The sequence below is a fragment of the Athalia rosae genome, chromosome 6 (assembly GCF_917208135.1).
Source record: "Athalia rosae chromosome 6, iyAthRosa1.1, whole genome shotgun sequence".
Lineage (NCBI taxonomy): Eukaryota > Metazoa > Arthropoda > Insecta > Hymenoptera > Athaliidae > Athalia > Athalia rosae.
The window spans coordinates 4,309,711-4,332,965 of NC_064031.1; the positions used below are offsets into that span (position 1 = coordinate 4,309,711).

Sequence of the window (23,255 nt, forward strand, 5' to 3'; positions counted from 1 at the left end):
CATTAATATCGGCCAGACGCTGCGCTGGTCCGAAGATGCAGCAGCAGCAGCAGCAGCAGCAGCAGCCCGGTGGAAACAGAAACGTAGGTATTGCATGTAAACACCTGAAACGCACTTTATTACGCCTGCGTAGCACCGGGACGGGTGTACGCTGGAATAAGGTACGCGACATGCACGCGGTTATAAGACGCAAATGCACTCGGGTGCGAGAGTGTGGGACCTCTACACGGCACGACGAGCTGACTCCGTGGTTTGTCCAACTAACACCATGACCGAACCGTGTTTGAATACTTAAGTAGGCATTAACAAGTTTTAGGGTCACTAAATAACCATGAATAATGCAGGAAGATTCTTGCCGAAGATAGTCCAGTAATTGAAATCGAACAACATTTATTTTTCCATCCGTGCGCGCGGCGGTGGGGAAATTAGGCGGGGAGAGAAGTAAAAAATGAATGAACAATGAAATTACGGAACTGCGGGCGGAACTTTGCCTCCGCGTAAAGTGCATGAAAAAAGCTCCGCGCAGACGTGGAAACGTCGAACAATAAATTTCGAAGCAGCTGGACGGACGGAGTACGTCTGCAGTATATTATGGATTTTCGATCCGTTCTCATTCATTAAAATAATTCTATTCAAACCAGACGGATATCTGCAGAGGAATTCAACGTTACGGCTCCACTTGGGCGGAATTTCAACGTAGTTCGATACAAAATTGCATCCGTTATTGTATACCTGTGTGTGTATACGGATGTTTGCATTCTCCGAAATAATTGCTATGTACAACGAAAGGACGATCCCAGTCGGTCGTTCGAAAAATTCAAAAGTTAGAAGCGATCCTAATAAGAACGATGAAAGGTTACTCAAACTTTTTTCTCTCTCCGACGAATTTTTCCTCGAAATATTTTTCGTTCGAGAAACGTTACTCGCTTCGCTTTTTTCGTCCACGTGGATAATTGCGACGGTATAGTATATTAATAGAATGTAATAGAGAATGCGAATATGAGAGAAAAATGTATTCCGGATGATTATTGTGACGAGATTATATTACTTTTTTTGAGAAAGATAAAAAAAAATAAAAAAATATGATGAAATAAAAGTAAAAAAAAAAAAGAGCGCTCGATATAAGAAATTGGCAAGGTACATTCCTGATAAAAGTTTTGATGAGTTCTCGCAACGGCGAGTCTTGTTTTTGTGAAGAAAATAAGAGAGAGATACGAAGACGAACATTGAGAGAATCAGTAGGTACCCCTCTTCGAAACATTTCTCCGGTGCGTTAATCAAAACTTTCACAACTCTTTTGATTCGCACGAGTAACGCGTTATGTTATTACGACTTACCAGCCTGCAGGCATGCGTTATCTCGCGTTACGTTAATTACCTCAAATTAATCGAATGTATTGACTGAGCGGAGCGCGAACAGGGATTTCATGATTTCCGCGGTATTAATAACTTCTCATGAGATCATCTTAGCGCCAATTGGCAATTTCTTGCGAAGATCGGCTGGATACCGCACGACTTTCGATGCACGCTTCGTTATCGGATTGAATTTTTTCTTTACCTTCGTTGAATTCATCGGTAAACAATCGTTTTCGTTCAAAACATGTCGTAAAAACGTACGAGAAATAAAATCCACAATCAACGTGACGATGATGCGACGATTACGCAAATACACCCCGGTGCTACCGATCCGTCCTAATTACACCGTCTGTATATCACTTAATTTTCATGAACTGGTTATTAAAAATTCATCGGCACGTTCGGCGATAAATTTCGTTAACGATTTCCACGCGCCGTTTTCTGATTTTCTTTCTTCTATCCATAATTAATTCAACGTTGATTAGAGATTTATTGCACGAAGAGAATGTTCTTGATCTTGGCCACCCGATACACACCAACAGCTTTCGCAGGGGATAGAATATCGGTAGCTTTATAACCGGGTATACATGTCGCCTATACTTTTATTAAATTTCTCCTCGATCCCGCGGGGCTGGGTAATTTAACTTAGTTGTTAGCTTTGTGATGGATTTTTCATCAAGCGACCCGCGCCCGCGGTACCGCAGTAACGCCGCCCTTCGCCCACCTTCGATCTATTAGAAAGTTTCAAGAGCCAAAGGCGCGTGATTGAAATTCCATTCGCGGACGTTGTACACGTTGTACCTTCATACCTTGTGTAGTCATATGTGTAACGACCTGTCCCGTACGCCCGTCACTCCATTTCCACGTGTCACTTCAGGGTCTAGAGTCTGGACAGCGGAGCTGCAGTACGGGTGAACACAATTCATACGTCCGTAATCAATGTTTCGTGTTCAGCCGTACTCGGATACTCGCCAACTTTGATAATCAACTTCCGAGGCTTCGGTGAGTGCGGAAAGTTTTTGACGGGAGTGAAAATCAGAAGCCTAGATATGTTCGTAACAAACCGACTGATGGATTAGTGACATTAATGAGCTGCCGGTAGTGTAACGTACACTCTTGTCAATGAACGCGATGACAATCGGTACCAGTCATCCCCGGGTACGCCGTGTCCACCGATCAAATCTACCCCCAATTTCAATTATTGTCGCAAATATTTTTGTCCTGAAACTGAAAGCATGATACTTAGATGTAACGCTAAACTCTGTGAAATTTTGAGAATTCATCCCTTGAACTAGATTTCAATCTCCCATTGTAAACGGAACATCGTGAACAAACTTAGCAACGATTAGAAGGAAACTGATCGTTGCCAAGTCGTGTACGATTAGTCTGGTCAAAAGCTATCCCGAAGGTGTACGTAACCGGAGTGTGCCAATGATCTGAAACTGTAACGGTAATCGCCTGTATGCAAAGAAACTTTGACGATAGCTCACGGGGCAGTTTTGTCCCCAAATAGCCTCGCCCCACCCACGATCGTTATCATCATCGCCGTCGGAAACAGCGCCTCTTGCTAGACGGCTTGTTCTGATCGCCGCGTAGCACGTATCCCCACGTAGGTATATATATGTACAGGACGACCGGATCGGGTCTCTGTTTATTATCGCCTTGATATGTGTTTCGCGTATGGAAGTAGTTAGTTTTACGCTTCGTGACTGATCAGCGTTATAATTACGCATCATAAATCTCTAACGAGATATACGCGGGAGAGCTGTGAGACTGATTAAAAAGTGTCGATGGACTGAGGGACCTCATCGAGTGACCTAAACTTTTGATTGGCCGGTTATTCAAATGTTACACGTTCTCTTTCTGGGTCACCGGCATATTTCAGACCGACCGAATGGATTGGCAGGCAGGCTGATTACGACGACGCGGAATGGTCATACGTGCAAATCAATAGTCAAATGTTCAGTGAAATTGAAAAAGTTTGGCGAACTGTTATTTTCCTAAATTACTGCCAAATTGGATCAGTATGGTATTAATGACGAGCGGAACTGAAAGTCGGATAATGTATGAATTTGCATCGCTAATCAAAATGTGCAATTATATTCGCAGCGCCGTGAAACTGACCGGCCTCATCGATGATCGAATCGATTCAATTAATTTATACGGTTTATCCAATACGTATTGCGCGAGTGTCGTGTGCGACATCGCCGTCGTTAAAATTTTTCGTAATTTCTTTCGCCGGTTGAAAAGCTGAACTTTTGACGAGGCGGAATTCGCACACCGTCTTTCGATTCGTTCAGTTGAGCGATTGCCACAGGAGTAATAACTCGAACGTCGATTGTCTCTGATTAGTCGCTAACGTTTCCTCGCGTGTCAAGGAACTTCCTCTGAACTTTCATTCCGATTCAGAAAGCCCGATAAAGTTGATTAAGGTTAAAGTTAAGACGAGAGCCCCCTTCTGGCACAGCGACTCATTGTAATGCATTGAAACCTTTCGGATCATGGTAGAAAGAATATAGCGAAGCAAAGAAGGAAGTCAGGTACGAGATCGTTCGACTTGGTATATCACGAAAGGTTTCGTCACACCGTCATTTTTCTATACGTGCTGCATTCAACGCCATTATCTCCCCGATCGATTTTGAAGAGCAAACTCTACTCGGTCGTCCGACTTTCCGATCGCCTCCGTAGCCGCTGCATGCAGAACCGAAGTATCCGTAATACCCGTTCCTCCTTTTATTTGTTTTTTTTTTGTTTGTTTTCTCGCTCGGTAAAATGGCACATATATTTCACAAAGTTTTGCCTATTGTTTTGCGAATCAGCCTAAGTATAATACAGACGGGAGAACAGCTCTTTCGAAACGACGTCTCTCTGTGTCAGCCACGACTACTACAAACAATGCCGACGAGAAGTACCGAACAAAAGTGCATTCAGATAAAACCAACAAATACCAGAAAAACTTTTTTGCGCTATCAACTTCCGTCCTAGATTATACGTACGTACGTGCACAACTGATGTCCACCCGATTCAATGAGTGGAAATCGTTACGAATACGAGTGACAAAGGAATAAAAAGTTAACTACGAGCGGCGATTATGAAAGTATATCGTCCCGAGCCCTCGGCATCTGGGGCATTGACGCTTGAGATAGCAGGTGGAAAGGTGGATCGAAGCATTCGTGTATCGCTATGATTCTTCGTTGGGTTAGGTGTCGGTATATGAGTGGGAATACGGTGGTATTACGTGACAGGCAGCAGGGTAGGGGAGGCGAAGCGAGCGAGGAGGCGAAGCGATTCATCTAAATGTCAGTGCGCGTGTCATTGTGTGGCCTAATAAAGTATAGCAATTACCTTAGCTTGCGCCGAAGAGACTTGTCGGCTCGTTGGCCATGAACATCCAAGTACGGTCGAACTATTGCGTAGAACGTACACGTAGAACACGGTCGGTTCAGAGGAAGTAAACCAAAGCTAACTATCGCAATTAAACCGCGGCTGGGTTACTCGAAAAAGGTTTATCCCTCGTAGAGAGCGGTTCTCCAGATTTTTCTCTTCGTCTGTTTTACATTACTTCGTTCAAACGACCGGACGGTGTTGAAAAAATGATGAAGAAGGATCGTGCACTTCATTGCTCCTTTGCTTGGACGCAAATTTGTGCATCGTTTCCCCATTGTACCTTACGATCGGTTGCGTAATTAAATATGTATGCGCGGATATATACACACACTCAACGATACGAGGATCTGAAATAATGTTGCAGGGAATTGTACGGGGTTCGTGCAGCGGCGGTAAAGCGTTCGATGGAAAATAGGGAACGATCAAGCGGGCGGTATAAGCCGTGTATACCGGCAGGAGCGGCAATAGCGAGCGAGCGCAACGGCAGCAGCGAGCATATGTGGAAATTGAAGCGTGGAATTGCTCAAGCAGAAGTCACGGAGGCAAATGAAAGCAAGGAGAATGTCCTCGCGAGGTTAGCCACGCTCCATTAATTTTATTACAAACGAGTCAAGCCACCGGCGGTAGACTCTCATCTGAAACGATGCCTGGTAAACCTTTGCTTCAGCTTTGGGTTGTACGCGGAGTATGTGTAACTACATCGGTTGCTTATTTTGTTTTTTTTTTTTTTTGCATATGGGACACACGTACCGAAGGTATATTGAATTTTCCGATTAAATTAAGACTTTGATCGGCGTATCTTTGATCGTTGAAAAGTCTCCGTACGTGAGCGCCGTACGCTGCGGTACGAATATCGCGTAATGTAACCCATATTATAACCCGAAGTGTTGAGAAACTTTGCCGAGTAAAGTTTTGACGTTGACTAAACGGTACCTGTCGTCGTCACGATGCTTTCCAGAGCGAAGCTTTGGAAATAGTTTTCAGTTAACCGACACCGCACGATGCCGAGTTTCTTTCGTTAAAATATCCAGGAAGCATTTCCGATGGTACCCGCTGCTGTTTTTGATGCTAATGGAAATATAGTGTGCAGTTGAATATCCAGGCATCGACGGGATGACCGAATCAACAGATAGACGACCGCTCGATGTTATTCAACTTGTACATTTTCCATGACGGTAGTGCGATCCGCGCTATTTGGCGCGACCACTTGAGTATTTTTAAAAAAAAATAATAAACTCGGAATACTAATTAACATTTACAACCGAAGTGTATTCAGCGTAACACGCGAACACTACATTTTACCATGCAGTCAAAATACCGAACTTCATCGTCTATTGATGAAGTCGCAAATTAACACGGTCCATTTGCTACCGTGTTCATGACAAACAAACCGAACGATCTAATAATTTAGATAACTTCAACGTTGGAATGGCAATCGATGCTAGTGACGATATCGGCAAAATATCCAATGCGTACCTACGCGATTTCAATGTACCATTCAAACAACATCCCTGCGGTAGGTTATTTTTAATTAATACCACATTCGAGATGAACGTCGTGATACGAATGATACTTCGCTCTACGTCATCTCAAATCCACAACTAAATTTCATCATTTTATTCGAAGAAAAAGTCGACCTCATAAAGTGGAAAACAGCAAAGGCTGAACTGGTCGTTTGCGTCGTGTGAAACGGTCTCGCATTTTCTTTTCACGAGTATTCCGGTCGGTCCGATGAAACTTGTGCTTTCGGAGGTAAAGGACCGTCGGATGCCAAGAAGCAAGTGGTATTTTTAGAGCGTTTAGGAACGCGTGAAATGGCAACGAAACGCGTGCAAAAGTTATCCGTGAGTGACGTATCAGCGAGCAATCGGTAGGGGCGAGCCGTGTTTGTAGGTAAAACCCGGGACAGTCTGATTAATGGCTGCTGGGGTCCATTATTCATTACATTAGCCTGTAGCGAGTCATGAAAACGTGCCGTGTCACAGCAAGTGTGGAATCAATCGTGCCCCGCTGCATATAGGACGGTCATAGCTATCAAGTATTTACAAACCTAATCTTTATACATTATACGTTGAATCCAAACATGGTCAGCGATAAACAAACGTACATGGGATATAGCTGGACGAACATACATGGAATCTGCGAATCGATGAATATATACATATATATATATATATATATATATATATGTATAGTCGAGCGCGTTGCGCGTTTTATAACGCAGCTGTTATTTCCGTAGCGAAAATAGTGGAACAATTATACATACGCGTTTGCACACACGTGTGTAATGTATGCGAAAACGGAACGGGCCAACGTCGAGGTATTAGATTTCGCAATTTTTTTAATCCCACTGGGTAATCAGGCGGGAGGCAAGACTCCGACGTACGTACGTCCGGTACAGCTTCGGTTGCTTTCGCGCATAATTTCACACGTCTGGTGATTATTAATTTTTTGGAGTTTACGAGCGGTCGGGTCAACTGTCGTTGAAAATAATCATCCCGAGGCAAAACGATGTTTTGTTGAGAATAAAAAGAAAAAAAGAAAAATAAAAGAAACGAAAAAGAAATAAAATAAAATAAATCTTTTCACCGTATATTTTACCGCCACTGCATTATTCAAAAGGCTGAATGTACCGAATGAAATCATTCGGAGACGGTGATAGATCGCTGTTTGATGTATCTATACGTTTCACATACATGACGCTCAGTTATTCGAGTTCCCGCAACGAAGCGAAATTGTCATAGAATTGAACAAATTGGAGATAGAGAGAGAGAGAAAAAAAAGGGAATAGTAAAAAGAACACTCGATTTCGCGTTTTGCATAGCTGCTACCTTTCCGTATTTTATTATTAACGATATATATCTATAATTAGACGCGATTGCGTAAAAATAATCATTAGATTCAATCGAGTGACTTCCGTTTTGATGAGAAGCAGTGAATTGCGAATGAACTATTAACACCGGAAGTTTCCAGCGTCTCTAACGTAGCGCGAAGTTGCTGTACGCCCCCGAGGCACATCGCCTCGTCGCATCGCATCGCATCGCATCGCATCGCGTTGTGGCGCTTGAGCTATAATACAGCCGGTGGTAAAAAATATACCCGGCATATAAAAAGAGAGAAATCGACGAAAGAAAGCGTCAAATGACGTCTGGCTAACGTATTACGGTGCCTACAGTCGTCTAGTGCCAGATTATGGCGTAACACGGTGAAGAAAAACAGCCGTTAACAGAGCCTCTTTTCACCTTGATCAAAACCTTTCCACGGTATGCATTTACCTCGCCAACGTCGACTGTTTCAATACGACTCCAGGAAATCAGGGAGAAATAAATCTTTCAATCAACGATTATTAATCAACTAATCATTACTCATTGTCTAAAATTATTAAATAGACGAAAATGCGCATTTTAGCGCAGTCTTACCATAGTAGAAATTCGCCATCGGAGACCACAAAATTCGACGTAGTATTTTCACGGAATTTCGAGAATACAGAGGTTGTACAATTTGATCGAAATTCGGCTGACACGCATCAACTCTAAATTGCGCAATTAGGTCCGTATTACGTGTTAGAACGAAGCGCGTAATCGGTAAGCGAATCTTGATTGAAGGTTCGATTACAAGTATCGCGATATTCATACGTCCGGAGTCTGGGCAGAAGCCCAGGAAATCTTGTGGATAATTTAATCCCAAGATATCCGAAAAATCCACAAATGGTGCGAAGTATTTTCATAACGCACGAGCGAACTGATGCCCACGCAGCAGTATTCGGGTAGGACATGATTATGAAATTCGTAATAATTATACATACCATATAAGCAGCGAGTACTTGACAAAAATTATTGTGCAACGTCCACAAAATCTTGTTTTTTTTACTTCGTCGTAGCCGCGCACGCACGACACGCACAAACACCTGACGATTTAAACTCTGAACCAACAACCGGCTGCACCGACCACCGATCGTTGAACCGCTTGTACGCGAAACGATCCGGTTTCGTCAACGTCACGCCGATCACTGACCGTAAGCGTCGGAACAGGCACATTTGCTCTGTTTACTTTGAGACGTTGTTCCCTTAATCCGTCTCCTTCGCAAATGTCACGAGGAATTGTTTGTTATTACCATACCATCGATCGGGACGAAACGATTGCCGTGCGGCACTTTTGTTACCACACCGAGTTCACGCATTTTGGCATCGTTCCAGACTCCGAATAATAAATGCGGAAGACCCTACGTCGATTCGAACGAAGTAACTCCATTGTGCACGTGTAACGGGTGATTTCGTAATAATGTTTATTAGTAGTATTTCGTTTGAAAAAGATCGGGAAAATTGAACGTCGAGTTTCAGGGTCGCATGCTCGTTGACTCGTCACGGCGTATATAATACACGTTACTCGACGTGCGCATAAATCTAATTGCGTTATCAACCGAACGACGGACACAAAACGGTGGATGGATATGCGGGTACACAAATACTTGTAACGCGTGTACGTTGAGTGCACTTTACTTGATACTCGCTCGAACTTACGTAGCCGGGCCGCACGCTCGTGCGGAGAAATAGAGGGAGAAAGACGAAAAGAAAAGAAAAAGGAAAAAAAGAAAAAAAAAGAGGAGAAAGAGAGGGAGAGAGAGCGATCGGTGATCGCGCACGAGGTTAATCACCGGATACACAATCCAGTTTGCAGATTATTCGTATAATTAACTGGTTGAGCACCTAGCAGGCTACATAAACAGTTGCAATTCTTTGGTTTATAAGTAGTCGCGTAGTAATGCCGACGAGAAACCATATCGCAATTACTTCCGTACGTACGTATGTACCTTATATACCGTGTACTCCCGTTCGGACTGTACGACGGCCTCTCAATAACGACGGGGCGAAAGGGCGCCCACACACCAAATACCTAATCTGTACCAGCGGTCTCATTAGTACGGCGGTATGCGCGACCACATCCTTATTTAATTAGTTGACCGTAATGTTCCGTATTCCACGATGAAACCGAACCGCACAGTCCGACATATTTTCCCGCTGAAAAGGAGCGGTATCTATTGAACCGCGTTATCGCAACGATCGTCTCGACTTCGATCTCGTTTATACTTATTACGCTACCTGCCCGTCCGACTGACCAACGTCCAATCGGCGCACAATTTGCGGAGAACGCGCGTTTCGCGTTCTGCCGTTAGAAAAAAGCGATCGGGTTGGCTACGCGTTTTATACACGGGGGATCGTGAATAGCTAATCGAAGTAGCGCGAGGCGGCGTTACATCGTCTCGGATTTCATTGAAAAATGGCAAAACCGCTGCGAAATCGACGTTCGAGGGACAAAGGACGTCGCGAACGCCTTTCAAACTTATGAAATCATTCCGCATCCGTTATTACCACCGCGAAAAGGTCGCGTACCTCGGTCGGCACACGTTGCACCGGTAGGAAACAATCGTGTAGATGGAAATTTCCGTGTTTTTTTTTTTTTAAGGAACGTCGACCGGACAATATTACATTGTAATATTTCGCTCAATGGGATACCAGACGTAGTTAGCCGAGGTGTCTTCCAGATCCGCGGAGAGCCGAAACAATGCGAATCGACGCATTTGGAAATACTTGAGGTATCCCAGGTCCACCGAGCCCAGAATCTCTGACTAATTTTTTGCCACGGGTTGAATTTTTTTTGAATACCGTTTTCGAACGCGTTAACGCGCGGTACCCCGGCTTTGAGTGGGATCTAGAGGACACTCTGGGCGACTCTTGGTGCCAAACGTCAAGTCGATCGATCAGGCCGTCTGGGAAACGGTCGACACCGGGTTCGAAGTGGTTCCATTAATTTCATTGAGTTGCGAGGAAAAATCTTAACGAAGGAGACGAGTCCGTCGAGCGATCGTCGCGAGCGTGGAACGACAGTTGTAATTACGAAAACGTTCGCTTGACCACCGACGAGTCAACGGAACACGTGCGGATATCGTGCGATTTATATAAAACGCCTCTCATATAATTCACGCATTCGCAAATTGCCGAGGAACACTCACGAGTGTATCGGACCGCGGGTGATCGTCGACCGCGGTAACCCTCTTACACCCACCCACCCGAGCTGCTCGTCGACTCTCTACATTCAACCGAGGAGTATCTTGTGTACGTTCTCATTGTCAAAGCCAGACGTATCCAGCTGATATAACAGCCCGGTAATTTCCAGCTGCCACGTCAACCGAGATCCCCCGAGAGAAGGAGGGGGAGGCGCTGCGTAGAGGAGGTGATAATAAAGTAATCGCGTATTTTTTTACCGGGATATTCGTATAATAAAACACTCCGGCTAAACGACGATAAAGCGGCGGTAATTGTTGCAACGTCTGCGCTTGATGGTTGCAATTTTCGCTCGGATTCGTTAAATCGGAATAATCGATGACGTAGCGAGAAGTGGGATTTGTTCGAAATTTTTTCCTAACGGAATAATAACGCCAGCAGACTCGAATTGAACGAGCACAAAGAATCCTTCCGTGGCGGCGAGCTCCTTTTATTCGAGATTCGCGAGACCAGACGAACGCGAGAGTGTAACGTAAAAGTCTCTTTGGCTACCGTCGGGAAATTTCTCCGAGAAAATATAAAAATAATCGCCGTGGTATTTCGGTATCTTTGCAAAAGCTGCTGCCGCTGCCGCTGCTGCTGCAGCTCTTCAGCGGTCGGTTCAAGTAGTTTCGAAAATATATAAGTTGGCGGTAGGAAAGGAGAACCGCTCGTGTTTTACACGGAGAGCCCCAACATCTTCAACATTAATTTCCTTCCGCAGTTGAAATGCGCTTGCAATTTTCTCTCGCATCGGTTATATACGTATGTATGTATGTATGTACGTATATATATTTTTCTCATTCCCATTACCGCGTGTACGGTTTTACTGATGTAAACGTTGCTTCCGTACCTGATTTCAAAGAGGCGCACGGTCACGCGAAAAGGATGGAGAAAAAAAAAATACCTAAAAGAAAGGACACTTATTCACGGTGCACCGCCTCAAGTGAAGTCTCTATAGTCTCTACGCGGTACGTTTGCGAGCCGCGGGTCTTAATTTCTCGTTTCGTTCCGCGACCGCCCAGACCCTCGAAAAGATTTGAAAAATTCATCGCCAAGGTAGTTTTACTCGTTTCAAAGGATATGCCAAAGACCAAGTACCGGGGAATAACACCCCGGGAGATCCATCGGCCGCAATACTCCCGCTCGGGGCATAATAAACGAAAAAACTATATATACATATATACGTAAAAAGAAAAACGTACGGGGCATAAGAGGGAAGAAAAATAAGAATGAGAAGACAAAAAAAGGACGGAGGCGAGTAGGGAAAATATGGAGTAAGAGGACCCCGCGGTGAAACTTAAGACTTTTCAAATATTTACCCAGCTACCCAATGGCACACGCTTACCCATCGCGCGCATGTATTCTCAAACGTAATAATAGACACCGCAGGACCTGTGGGGTAACTTACACTTTACAGGCCGTGGCCCTCGGGGAGACTTCGTCGGAATACGGGAACAAGAGAAACGTTAGCAGGTAGATTCCTCGCGAAATGTATAAACGAACCGGCTGGTCCTTATTTCTGCGTCACTCTCCACCGCTATGGGGATGGAATTTTGCCCCGTTGTTTCTCACCTTTGCCTTTTGTCATCCAATTTTTCTTTTCTGACCCAAAATCGTTGTTATCTTGATATTTTTAGCGGCTGATTTCTATCCTCGAATATGCAATTTTGCGGAGGTCAAACTGTGGTCAGATTCTTCAATTTGTGGGGAGGATTGACGAAAAGGCGGTTTGAATATCGAGTTCGAAAAACCATTCGATTGGACGATGCGAATCGCGTCGGTTACGCAAACATTGGCGCGAACTAATGGAAAGCTGCTTTTCGATATCGTAGGAACAAATAGCGAATGTTATTGGTGTCCCGCGCCTTTCTCAGCTCTTTTCTCCTCGTCTATCGCGTATAGTTATACCTGCATATAAGGCGAGGCTTTAAAGCGACGCGACGCACGGCGTTGAAATGTGATATGGAATATAGCCATTCCCTGCAGTTCTGTTACACTAACTAACCGGCGACATACGTAATATACTTATGCATATGTATGTACGTCGTGTATCTACATACAGGCTTGTACAAGCGCTTATACTTTACAGTTGCGGGCATATAAGGCCCACGACACAACGACAGGTGAGCCCACAACTTTCTATGCTCCATAGTTATACCTGTACCTCTACGAAACTATGCGGTGTAAATGAAGCTTTGATACGCGCAGAAGAGATACATATATTATCCTCGTCGGATAAGGTGTATATAACCAGAGCCCGTTATCCAGTTTCCGTAGGCACAACCGACGAGGGCGCAACGTATATGCGGGTGAAAGTATAACCGAACTAATGAGAAGACTGCAGATACCAACTAGGAACGGTAAATACATATATCTGCGGAATTTAACTGGGGACGCATCATAAATCGGAATAAGTACTGCATTTGAGTATGATCTGAGAATTTGGAGCTGTGATTTCATCCAGATTCCGTAGTTTCTGTGTCTGAGATGAATTTGTTATAAAAAATTTATGATTATAAATTGAAAATTCAATGAATATATAACGTAGGTTCTGCTGACTGTGAGTCTGACCATTAAGTTAGTTATCAGCTCGGTTATCAGAGACCATCAATCAGATGCACGGATCGATGATTCATGTACATCGAGGAACATTTCTGAATACCGTAGATCAAATGTTAGTATGGGAATTGTATATTACAAGTGGTGAGGGTATGGAAGAAATAACACACTCGTTCGACAAACGATGAAGATATTTTCGAATGATTTTCATCATATTTATTGTTTTAATTGAATTTTTCTTATTGTTTTTTTTTTCTCCGCTTTTCCTTTCAACTTTTTCCCTTTCATCGTCATCATTATTATTATTTCAGTGTATTTCATTTCATACTGGCTGAGAAGAAAATCTAGACGGTAAAGTAAGTAAAAAACACGAATGTAAAATTGTAAAGAATAATTTCACCAACTGCGCCGGGTTTGCAGTCTATATCTTTCTCTCTTTCGCTATAGCGAGAGTACGTGACAAAACGTGGATCACTCGCTTCTGGATCGCAGATTCAAATTGGCATTGTTGGACCGTCGTCGAAGTCGGATTCGTTTTACGGTAGGTATATTAATATATGTACGTATACAATGTATATATCTATATATATGTGAGTCGTCCGAATTCGTACGCGGTCCGTAATTACGTGACTCGTCGATTTGCGGAGCTCCGACCTTCTTACGCTTCAAAAAGTCTTCCATCTCCATTCGCTACCTCCGTACAAGTACGTACTACGTGTACGTGCGCGCTGTTCGATGCGTGGCTTCGAAACACGTGAAAAAACAGCGTATTGTTGAACCATCGAAAGTGAAAGTGCCGCGAATGCGGATGTTTTACTTCTTTTTTTTTTTCTTTTCTCTCGTCTCTTCTTCGCACACAATTTAAACGAGTTAATTACCTCTAGACTCATAGCGACGGCGGGCTACCGGACGCTCAACTTCGGAACACCGCGGTAAACTTTTTTTTCAGATTCCGTTCAACGTCCCGCACCGAGGTAAAGTTGGGTGTACGGAGAGTCGGAGGGATTGGCGAGGGTGAAAGATTGTTAATTCGTGGCGATTGGCTGCCAAGTGAAGTGGGAAATTTGTTGCAAGGGGCGGACTGGTTGAGAAATTGGTTCTCGGAGGAGGAGGGTTGGGTCATTGGAATGTTTGAACAAGTTCTCAGAAAGGGTAGTTGAGGAATAGGTAGTGTGGTGCGCAACAGATTCCGTTTTTTTTTTTTTTTTTGACATCCTTTCAATTATTTCAAATTCGATCGCGAAATTTTCGAGGGTTCTCGTACCGGCGTACTTCTCACGTATCGACAGGACACTTCGCGGAAGATGGAAGTTTTTGGGCGCACAGATGATCGAGAGTGATGGAATAAAAAAAAAAAAGAAGTTGAATCAATGAAAAATTAATGTAAAATGTGATAATTATTCGTTTATACAATCGTATCGATAAAAATAAATAATATTAGGAGGAATAACATGATTCTTATATGTAACAACGTCTCGTATTTTTTAACAGGATATCCAAAGAAACGCATTTTTTGTGTCAATATCATAGGATTACAGAAACGAGAGTGACTGAAGAAAATGAAAATTTCTTCACATCGAACCTTGACTCGAGACATACGCTACAGAAGAACATACAAAAGAACAGCGATGTTAATTCATTCGTAAAAAAAAAAAAACTGTATTATAACAGCGAGAAACTGTGATAATTGAAATGAAATATTTCTCGTCACTCTCGTTACCACGTTTCATACATCGTATCCAATTAAATTTGTTTTTTTCAAATAAGCAAGGCCAAGTTAAAATTGCGATCACGCGTTGGTGAAATTGTTCAATACCCGAAACGAGGCTACATCCTATATAAACACACACGTATTCTAATATATATATATGATTCGTAAACAGGCAATCGCTATTTTCCCGCGTGAACAATCAAATGTCATTTCTGTGTTTTTTTCTGTTTCAATTTTATCGCAGACGTCGATTAAACATTATCGCTTCATTTCAATAGTATCAAGCGGTCGATGATAATCGGCAGCGGTATAAATAGCGATTAGAGCAATCAACTTGCACACACATCTCTATTACGTATCTATTGCCCCGATGATGTAGCAGATAGTCTGTTACTGCCTTCGGTTGGTTATTTTTAATTTTTTCTTTCTTTCTTTCTTTCTCTCTTTCTTTTCCTAAAAGCACACGCGCCCATTACATTCTAAGTCCGAAAACTTTCAAGCACACGTACACAAAATTTTGTAAAATATGTAACCCGTGTAACGAAAATGTCTAACCCCTTATCATGCGTGTCCAGAATTTCTTTTGAGGGGGGCGGGGGGGAGGAAAAAGATGAATCAAACGAGATCCTCTTGGAAAATCGTCAAGGTTTAATAATTGTAATAATTTTTATGAATTTTCAATACTTTATTATCTCACACTCGCACGCATATAAACACACACGCATACGCAAGTACACAATTTTATTTATGTTTATTTATATATTACAGCCTACATAAATAGTGATTACCTGCGGCACACAATCAAGTAGGTTTATACTCGGTTTGTACGTGACATTAATTAGCGATATAGGGTTTAGACTAGGAGCGATATGTGGTTGTGATTGTGGGTCGACAAAATCCGATTCTACCAAGTATACGTACGTAAAGCTGCTGCGGGGACCTACGGATCTGGTTGTGGGGATAATTGTTGCGGGTAGGAGGAAAAAAAAATTAAAAATCAACGTTTGCTCCGGAAATATTTACCCAAGAAAGTTTACTCGGAAATATAGGAGCAAAGGTGCAGCGATGCGTCGGATTCTTTGGAGCCAGAGGGATACGGTGGATTTTTATAAACTGCAGCGAGGCGCACTGCACATGCGAGTAAGTTATGTACGTATAAGAAGTGAAAAGTTTTACTGGAAAGGTGATGCTAAAATATGGACTTTTTTCAACGCGAGTTTCTCAATTTTTCCGTACAACTCGCCCGACATTTTTCTTGCGTACCTTCGAGCCGAGCTTTTTTTCTCCGTCGTGTTTCGTGATTTGTATTTTTTTTCTCACTTTCTTTCTTATTCCCAATTCGATTTTCGCGAGCAACGTGTACGAAGTATTCGACGAGTTCTACTCGTTATTCGATCGCGACTATCGCGTGACATTTTCGATCCAAAAAAAAAAAATAACCCGGGAATGACTTTCGATCTGTTTCTCGAGTCTTGAGAATTCGGGTGAAATAGGGATCATCGGTTGGACAGTCATGAGAAATCCAGCGGGATACGATAATAAGATCAGCGAACCGAAATCAATAGAGTTCAGAAAAATCTTTGGAGCGAACAAGCGATCCGCCATGGAAATCGAAATTAGATCAGAAGATAGCGGATCAAACGACGAGATCAACGATACACGCTACTGCCCGTGCTTTCTGCTCAAATGAATGTCAAACGACAAAAATGACCAAAGAGGTATCGTCATAAGCTTGGATCTCTGAAGCCGCGAATCAGATGACAAGGTAAAAGGTTGGTGAAAATTGTTCGAAGCTGTTAAGAAAAGGTTATTTCGAGTTTCAACGTAATATGCGTGGGTCGTTCGACGCGGTGGCTTTCAGCTACGACGTTCGCCGCCCGGCGTCGTCGAGTCCGTTCCCTCGACCTAAACCAAGTAGTATAGGCGACCCATTTATAACCCACACGTAAAACCATTATCCTTACCCAAACACCGGGTCGACTCCCTCCCCCCTCCCCCCACCCTTCTTCCTCCTCATCTTTTCCCGAACATCCCCGGGGTGCGCGGCACAGCCCCTCGTTACACAGACAGACGGACAGACGGAGAGGCAGACAGACAGAGACATACAGGGACAGAGACAGACGCGCGCGCACACGTGCACAAGGTGAAACACACGGATCATACAGCACACAGCAAATATATATATATATATATAATATATATATGTACGTAGATAGATAATACATAGATGTACAGACTGTTTTTTAGGATTTTCTATACAAATATAGACATAATCGAACGATCGTTGCGAGATCGTACGGAGTTTGTTAACATCGGGGAACTGTTGATGAGATGGAGTCTATTTTTTTTTTTTTCGTCCAATCATTTTTAGTCATCTTCTTTTTCTGCGTTACGTTCGATAACACAGGTGTGCACGAGTCGTGGAACGAATAAATTCTGTCGTCGCACTGTTTAATTTCACATGCACGTGTTTTAATTCGTTAACCGACGATAATAGCCGTTCTCCACACATCGGTTGCAGATGTTATACGGGTATCGTTGGATATATATATAATACAACAAATTATAGGCAATCGTTAACATGCGCTGGAATTATCTGGATGTCCCGAGGCGAACGAGTGTGTGGGCAGCGGTGTGAAGTTCCACGTCGTATGCACCGCTGCTCTTGCATTTGCGTATATTGGGGTAGCGCGGTACGTCGCGCAAAGAGATACGCTCGCATCCGATGCGCCGAAGAGCAAGTAGACCGTCATATCATCGGTGAAGTTGTTCGTGTTCTTTTTTCGATCCTCGTTCTAACGACGATCGCTTATCTGTGAGTCCAGATATTTCTCATTTCTTAATCATGTCGTCACGCTTTTCGCACAATATTAACACGCTGCCGCCGTTGAAGGGGCGATTGTGCAGTCGCTCGATGATGTACGTACACGCCTGAAGACGCGCGCCTTTTACAAGGTTTCGCACCGACGTCGGTCATTAGCACGATAAGTAGCACTCCCTTCCTTTTCCTTTCCTCTTTTTTTCCTCCCCGTACCCTTCTCCGCGAGTCCTTTACCGGTCTTTTTTTTTTAATATGTTAAATATGATTCTCAGCGAGTCGCTGACCAACCGACGAACGCGAAGAAGAATAACAGCCGGATGACGGGGAGGAGGAGAAGGAGCGGAGCGGAATTTTTACAATCGACGTGCACATCAGGTAGAGTTCATCGTGTCGGTTACCTCGGTCAAGTTGACGGTTCAATTGGACAAAAAGAACAAGAGGTAAAAAACGATAAGGTAACCGGAAGTAGCCGTACTATAGCCCGGTTTTAGTGGACGTAACACATCGCAGTTTACGGTACCAAGGTAGTATACGGTATTACGCGTACGTTACGCGCACGTTACGCCTTACGTTAAAGTTACGTTTCGTTTGCGTACCCCGCATGCTGAGTCGTCTAGGTGCAGCATGTAATCGGCGAGTACCCCGACGAGTGTAAGCGATATACGTGACTCGTCGACAACCAGCTCACGTACTTGCACCGTTACGAGTTCCTTTTTCTCTTTCTTTCTCCGAGTTGTATTTTACGTTTCACCGCTGTTTTTATTTCAAGTCTTTCCTTTTTTTTTTTTTTTTTTTAGTTTCAAAATTTTTTTTCTCTTGCCTCGCCTTGCCCCGCCTGTTCTCGCCCTCTGATTTTCTCCGCGTCCGTCCATAGCTTCAGTCACGTGTGACTGCAGAGGTTCATGGAATATTCATTCGGATTCTTAGCTCGTCTGTCGTAATCACGCTTGATGCGATAACACGATCGGACAGTCCTTTAGCATGGAAAGGAGTCCGACAAACGTTGGGGGATTCTGACGGCCAGGCGTTCCGACTATCGACGACACTTTCATGTAGCACAGAAAAGTACCGAGCCGATCAGCAAGTTCATCAGCTTTGAATAACAGCCGTGCGTTCACTGATTCGGATAGCTTCCACTTGATATCGGCGGCACGTCATCCCCGCAATTACAGTGAATCATTAAAAACCACTAACTCACTGATCACTGATCACTCACTCCTCCGCTTGGAGTAGCGTGCGAAGATCCTGTTGAAGTTTCGACTCGTGGTAGCTCCAAATGTCGCTGAAATCCTCGTTGTCCGGAAATCCAAAATCCGATTTTTCGTCCTCCTGATTGGCCGTCGGCGGTGACGAGGAATAGAATTTGATCTCGAGATCGCGGTGACCGTTGGGCGAGGTGACGATCTCCGTCGATACCTCGAGTCCTTGAGACGTTCCGGATGTCGTCGAATTCGTTCCAGGGGAACTCCAGCTCCTCCAGGAGGTCGGTCGCTTCCCTCGTCCAGTTTCGACCGGAGCTCTGTCACCGATAACACCGACGCTCCTGTTCGGCGTCGTAATTTCATCGCTGAAGAAGCTCGTGGGGTCACTCCAGCTTCGTCGCAACGCTGCGTTCTCCCGTTCCAGGTAAAACGAGTTGGAAACGGTGGCAGGTGGTTCTTCGAAATACTCGACGGACTTTTCCTGACTGGGCAGACCCTGCGGAAAGAACAAGGGGACCCGAGGAAATTGAGAACTCGCGAAGTCGTTCATCGGTGGTGTAAGGTAGGGTGAGTAACCGTTCTGATCGACGTCCCATATCAATCCCGAAGGGTCGCAGTAACGACATTGGCAGGATCCGGGTCCCTCGAAAACGCCGTCCTCGCATCTCGTCGTCGCCTCGTTACTGCCGTCAGCAACCACGTGGACCAGTTGATGACCCGAATTCCGGTAGAGTCTCGAATCGACGTTGTTTTGCTGAATTCGACTCGGCGGCAAAGCGACAACGTTCCTGTTGTTGTCGAGGACCTTGAAGAGGTGTCGGTGGTATCTTTGCCTGGTGTCAACGATCTCCTGTGTCAAATGAGGTCGTCCGGAAGAGTAACTTTCTCTGGTCGATGAGGGTAGTCTTCTTTGGCCACCCGAAGACGGTGTCCGGTGGGGTTCGAACCGTTCGTAGCATACCGGCACGTACGGTTTCAGGGTGACTATGCTAGACGTTTCCGAGACGGTGTTACAGGTGAGTTCTTCAGATTTTGAAATTTCCGTCGTCACGTTCGGGGGTTTCCGATCCTTCTTTCTACGCTTTCTTGGCTTTATGATCCTCGGCAAGCTATTCTCGGAATTGTTGGATCCAGAACTCTCGTCACTCGCCACACTCAGGGAGTCTATACTGGCCACGTTGCCTCCGTTGATGTCCTTGCCCGTTTGTACTTCTTTCAAATTGCTACCTTTCTTCAATTGGTCACCCGGAACACTTCGCTGAAACTTCGGTGGTAGATACCGAGATCCGTTTCCAAGACTCGTGTTACCAACACCGCCTGCAACAACGCTGTTGTTGCCGTTCCCAATGCTGTTGTTGATGTTGTTGTTGTTGTTGTTGTTGTTGGGATTGTTATTGCCGTTGTTGTTCGCGTTTCCGGCGTTACCGTTGTGGATTTTACCCCGGGCGTGAAATCGACCCGACAGTATAAGCGGAGCACCCTGAGTGTGTATGGCCAGCCGCGATAACGGGCTTCGTTGATGGATGTTTCCTTGATCGGTATCGCCAACTAGATGTTGCTGCTGTTGTTGCTGAACCTGCAGTTGTAGCTGCTGTTGTTCTTGCTGTTGCTGTTGTTGCGATTGTTGGTGCTGTTGTTGTTGTTGTTGTTGTTGTTGGATAGGAGCAGGTGACGACCTATGATTATTCCGTCTGGGAGAAGAGGTCATCGAGATGAGAGGAGCACCCTGCCATCCGGCCGGTGCGACATATTGCACCTGACACTGATCGTTGCCGTTGGTTGTCCCGTAAGTTTGGGGATACCTCGGTTTACCCCGGGCGATTTGTTGCTCTTGTTTTTTCACGCTTTTGTGTATCGCGGGTCGCGCGTTCGACGATATCAAACAGCTTCCGATGTATCTTTCTACCTCCAAAGCGCCCTGGGAGGTCGGGCTCATCTTACCGTCGATACTCCCGTACCAATTTATGTTTATGATTACGTGATATTGTCCGTCAAAAGATATTCCAGTTTATCCGAGACTCGTGAACTTTTTCATTCCGCTGGATTTGCCCCGCACCAGATTACAAAGGTGTGAATCGTTTCACCGCAAGCAATAACTTGATTACAAAATCCCCACAGTCTATTATCGCACTGTAATCACGAAGGTACTGATCGACGATCGTTATCCAGACTTGTATCGGTTATCCGATTTCTCCACCGGATACGAAAACCACCAGTTCCATGTCGGACGAATCGGAGGAACGGTTCACTCAATCCGCGCGATATTTACGCATTTCTTAACTAGGTCAACGAGGTGCTGATCTACCTAGTTCCCACCGATCGACTCGGATGAGGTGACTTCGAGTCGATATCCACCTTTCCAAAGCGGTGATCTAAGCTGCTGGTCAACTATCTCGGTTATGAAAATTCCAAATAATCGACTCCAGCCATTCGGGTCCTGGACGACCGACTGATCCTCGAATACTGAGAGAGAGGAAGAGGAGGATTATGAAGTCGAACGCGAACAAACCTCTACGAGACGACCTTGCGCAGTGGCGTCCCGAACGACACTGAGGTTCGGAGAGTCGCGCGCGCCGACACAGTCTTTCTGCCCCGGGTATGTAGCCTCCCCCACCTCGGTGCCGCGTTCGCCACCTCCACCATCGCCGCGTTTTGCCCCTTCCTACCTTCGCCCTACCTAACCCCCCACCCTCCTCTGTCCCCTTTGCTCCCGAAGCTCTGGTCGAGTGCCACCAAGCGCCACAAACTTTACTCTATGTACACCGCGGTGTTCTCTCCGCCGCTACAATTTACCGAGATTACGGTATACCGATACACATATAGATACAAACATAGTTATAGATATAAATATATCTGTACGTGTGTTACCTGGAGTTAATACATATGCCTTTATGACAGCGTTACGCTTTAAACACCAGTTTTGCAAGTCTGACCTAGACAACTGGGGAAAGGAGGTGGTTCGGTGGAACGGTGAGAGGGCAGTTTGGAGCGGAAGTCCTGAGGATTTAAGATCGACGCACCCCGAAGGTGGTTGACTCGCGTAGGGCGAGAGAGAGAGAGAGAGAGGGGCTTCCCTCCCTTCTCCGTACCACTTTGTTACACGATTAACGGAGTACCGGCCCTTTTGTCGCTGATTATCTCGCTTGTTTCTCCGACTCGTTGTCGAACGACGCCCTTTTATTATCTTGCGCCGTAAAAGCGTCAGTCAGCCGCATCGCCCAGGGCGATAAAATGCCAACTAATATCGGAGTTGACACAATTTGAATCAGATACGTGGCGTAGGATAACGCTGTCGAGTCCTGGTGTCGATTTAATCGCATTAATAAAATGAACATCGAGCGTGGGATTAATTTGAAATTGCGGTGAAATATCAAGCCCCGTGGAATTTCATTTAATGTGCGAAGTTAAACGACGATTTGAGTACGGTGTGTGTGTGAGAACGATATAAACTGCTTCCGGTATTGCTTTAAACGGAAAACGCAGAAGAAAGAAGGATTATATACACATCGGGCGCGTGTTGAGTTCAAGTGGCAGGATGATGGTCGCAGTACGTAAGGTTTACCCTCGCAATTATTACTTGCGGTAGCAAGTGATTTTCCGCACAGCGGCTGCAAAATTAAAGGCTTCGTTAATCGAGTGATTACTTTTGCTTTCATCCTTCGAAGCACTACGGGACTCCATTATCTCTCATCGCGCCGCATGGCAAACACGATCTGGTCTGCGCTATTTTACTGTTTGTATTAGGTGCGCCGGCGGATTTCAACGAGCAAATATTATCGAGGTTAATTTCAAACGAGAAAAGTGTTAACCGAAATTTCACACGGATTCAACGATCCGATCCAAACCCACATGGAACTCGGCACAGTTTTCAAAGGGTTCCGGGGGGATCTGATCTCGCGCGGCGTACGCCAAGGTTTTTAGCAGAGCTTCAACGAACTCTTGTAGGTCGCGACTTTCAACAGGATATACTTATTGTCGGCATGCGACGACATAAACGTATATAGACTGAACACTGCATCATTATGATAAGAGTGTTTTTCATTCTACCCACGTCACTTCCTTCGCTTGGAATTCCAGAGGCAAGAATAACTTCTTCTTTTTTTCCTTTTTTTTTTTTTGCGATGACGAAGAGATAATGTAGCCGGTAGACTGTGCATAGGTATATTCTATAGAGCT

At 44.6% G+C, this 23,255-nt stretch overlaps 2 protein-coding genes across 2 annotated transcripts in view; both read right to left on the reverse strand.

Moving 5' to 3' along the window:
• LOC105687871 (CCR4-NOT transcription complex subunit 6-like) overlaps positions 1–23,255 on the reverse strand; it is a 404,495-nt gene that overhangs the window by 336,525 nt on the left and 44,715 nt on the right. The gene's annotated exons all lie outside the window — the stretch shown is intronic.
• Positions 15,282–21,658, reverse strand: LOC110117108 (putative mediator of RNA polymerase II transcription subunit 26). Its single transcript, XM_020853421.2, has one exon. The coding sequence runs from the start codon at positions 21,013–21,015 to the stop codon at positions 19,090–19,092; it is 1,926 nt and encodes a 641-aa protein (XP_020709080.2). The 5' UTR covers positions 21,016–21,658; the 3' UTR covers positions 15,282–19,089.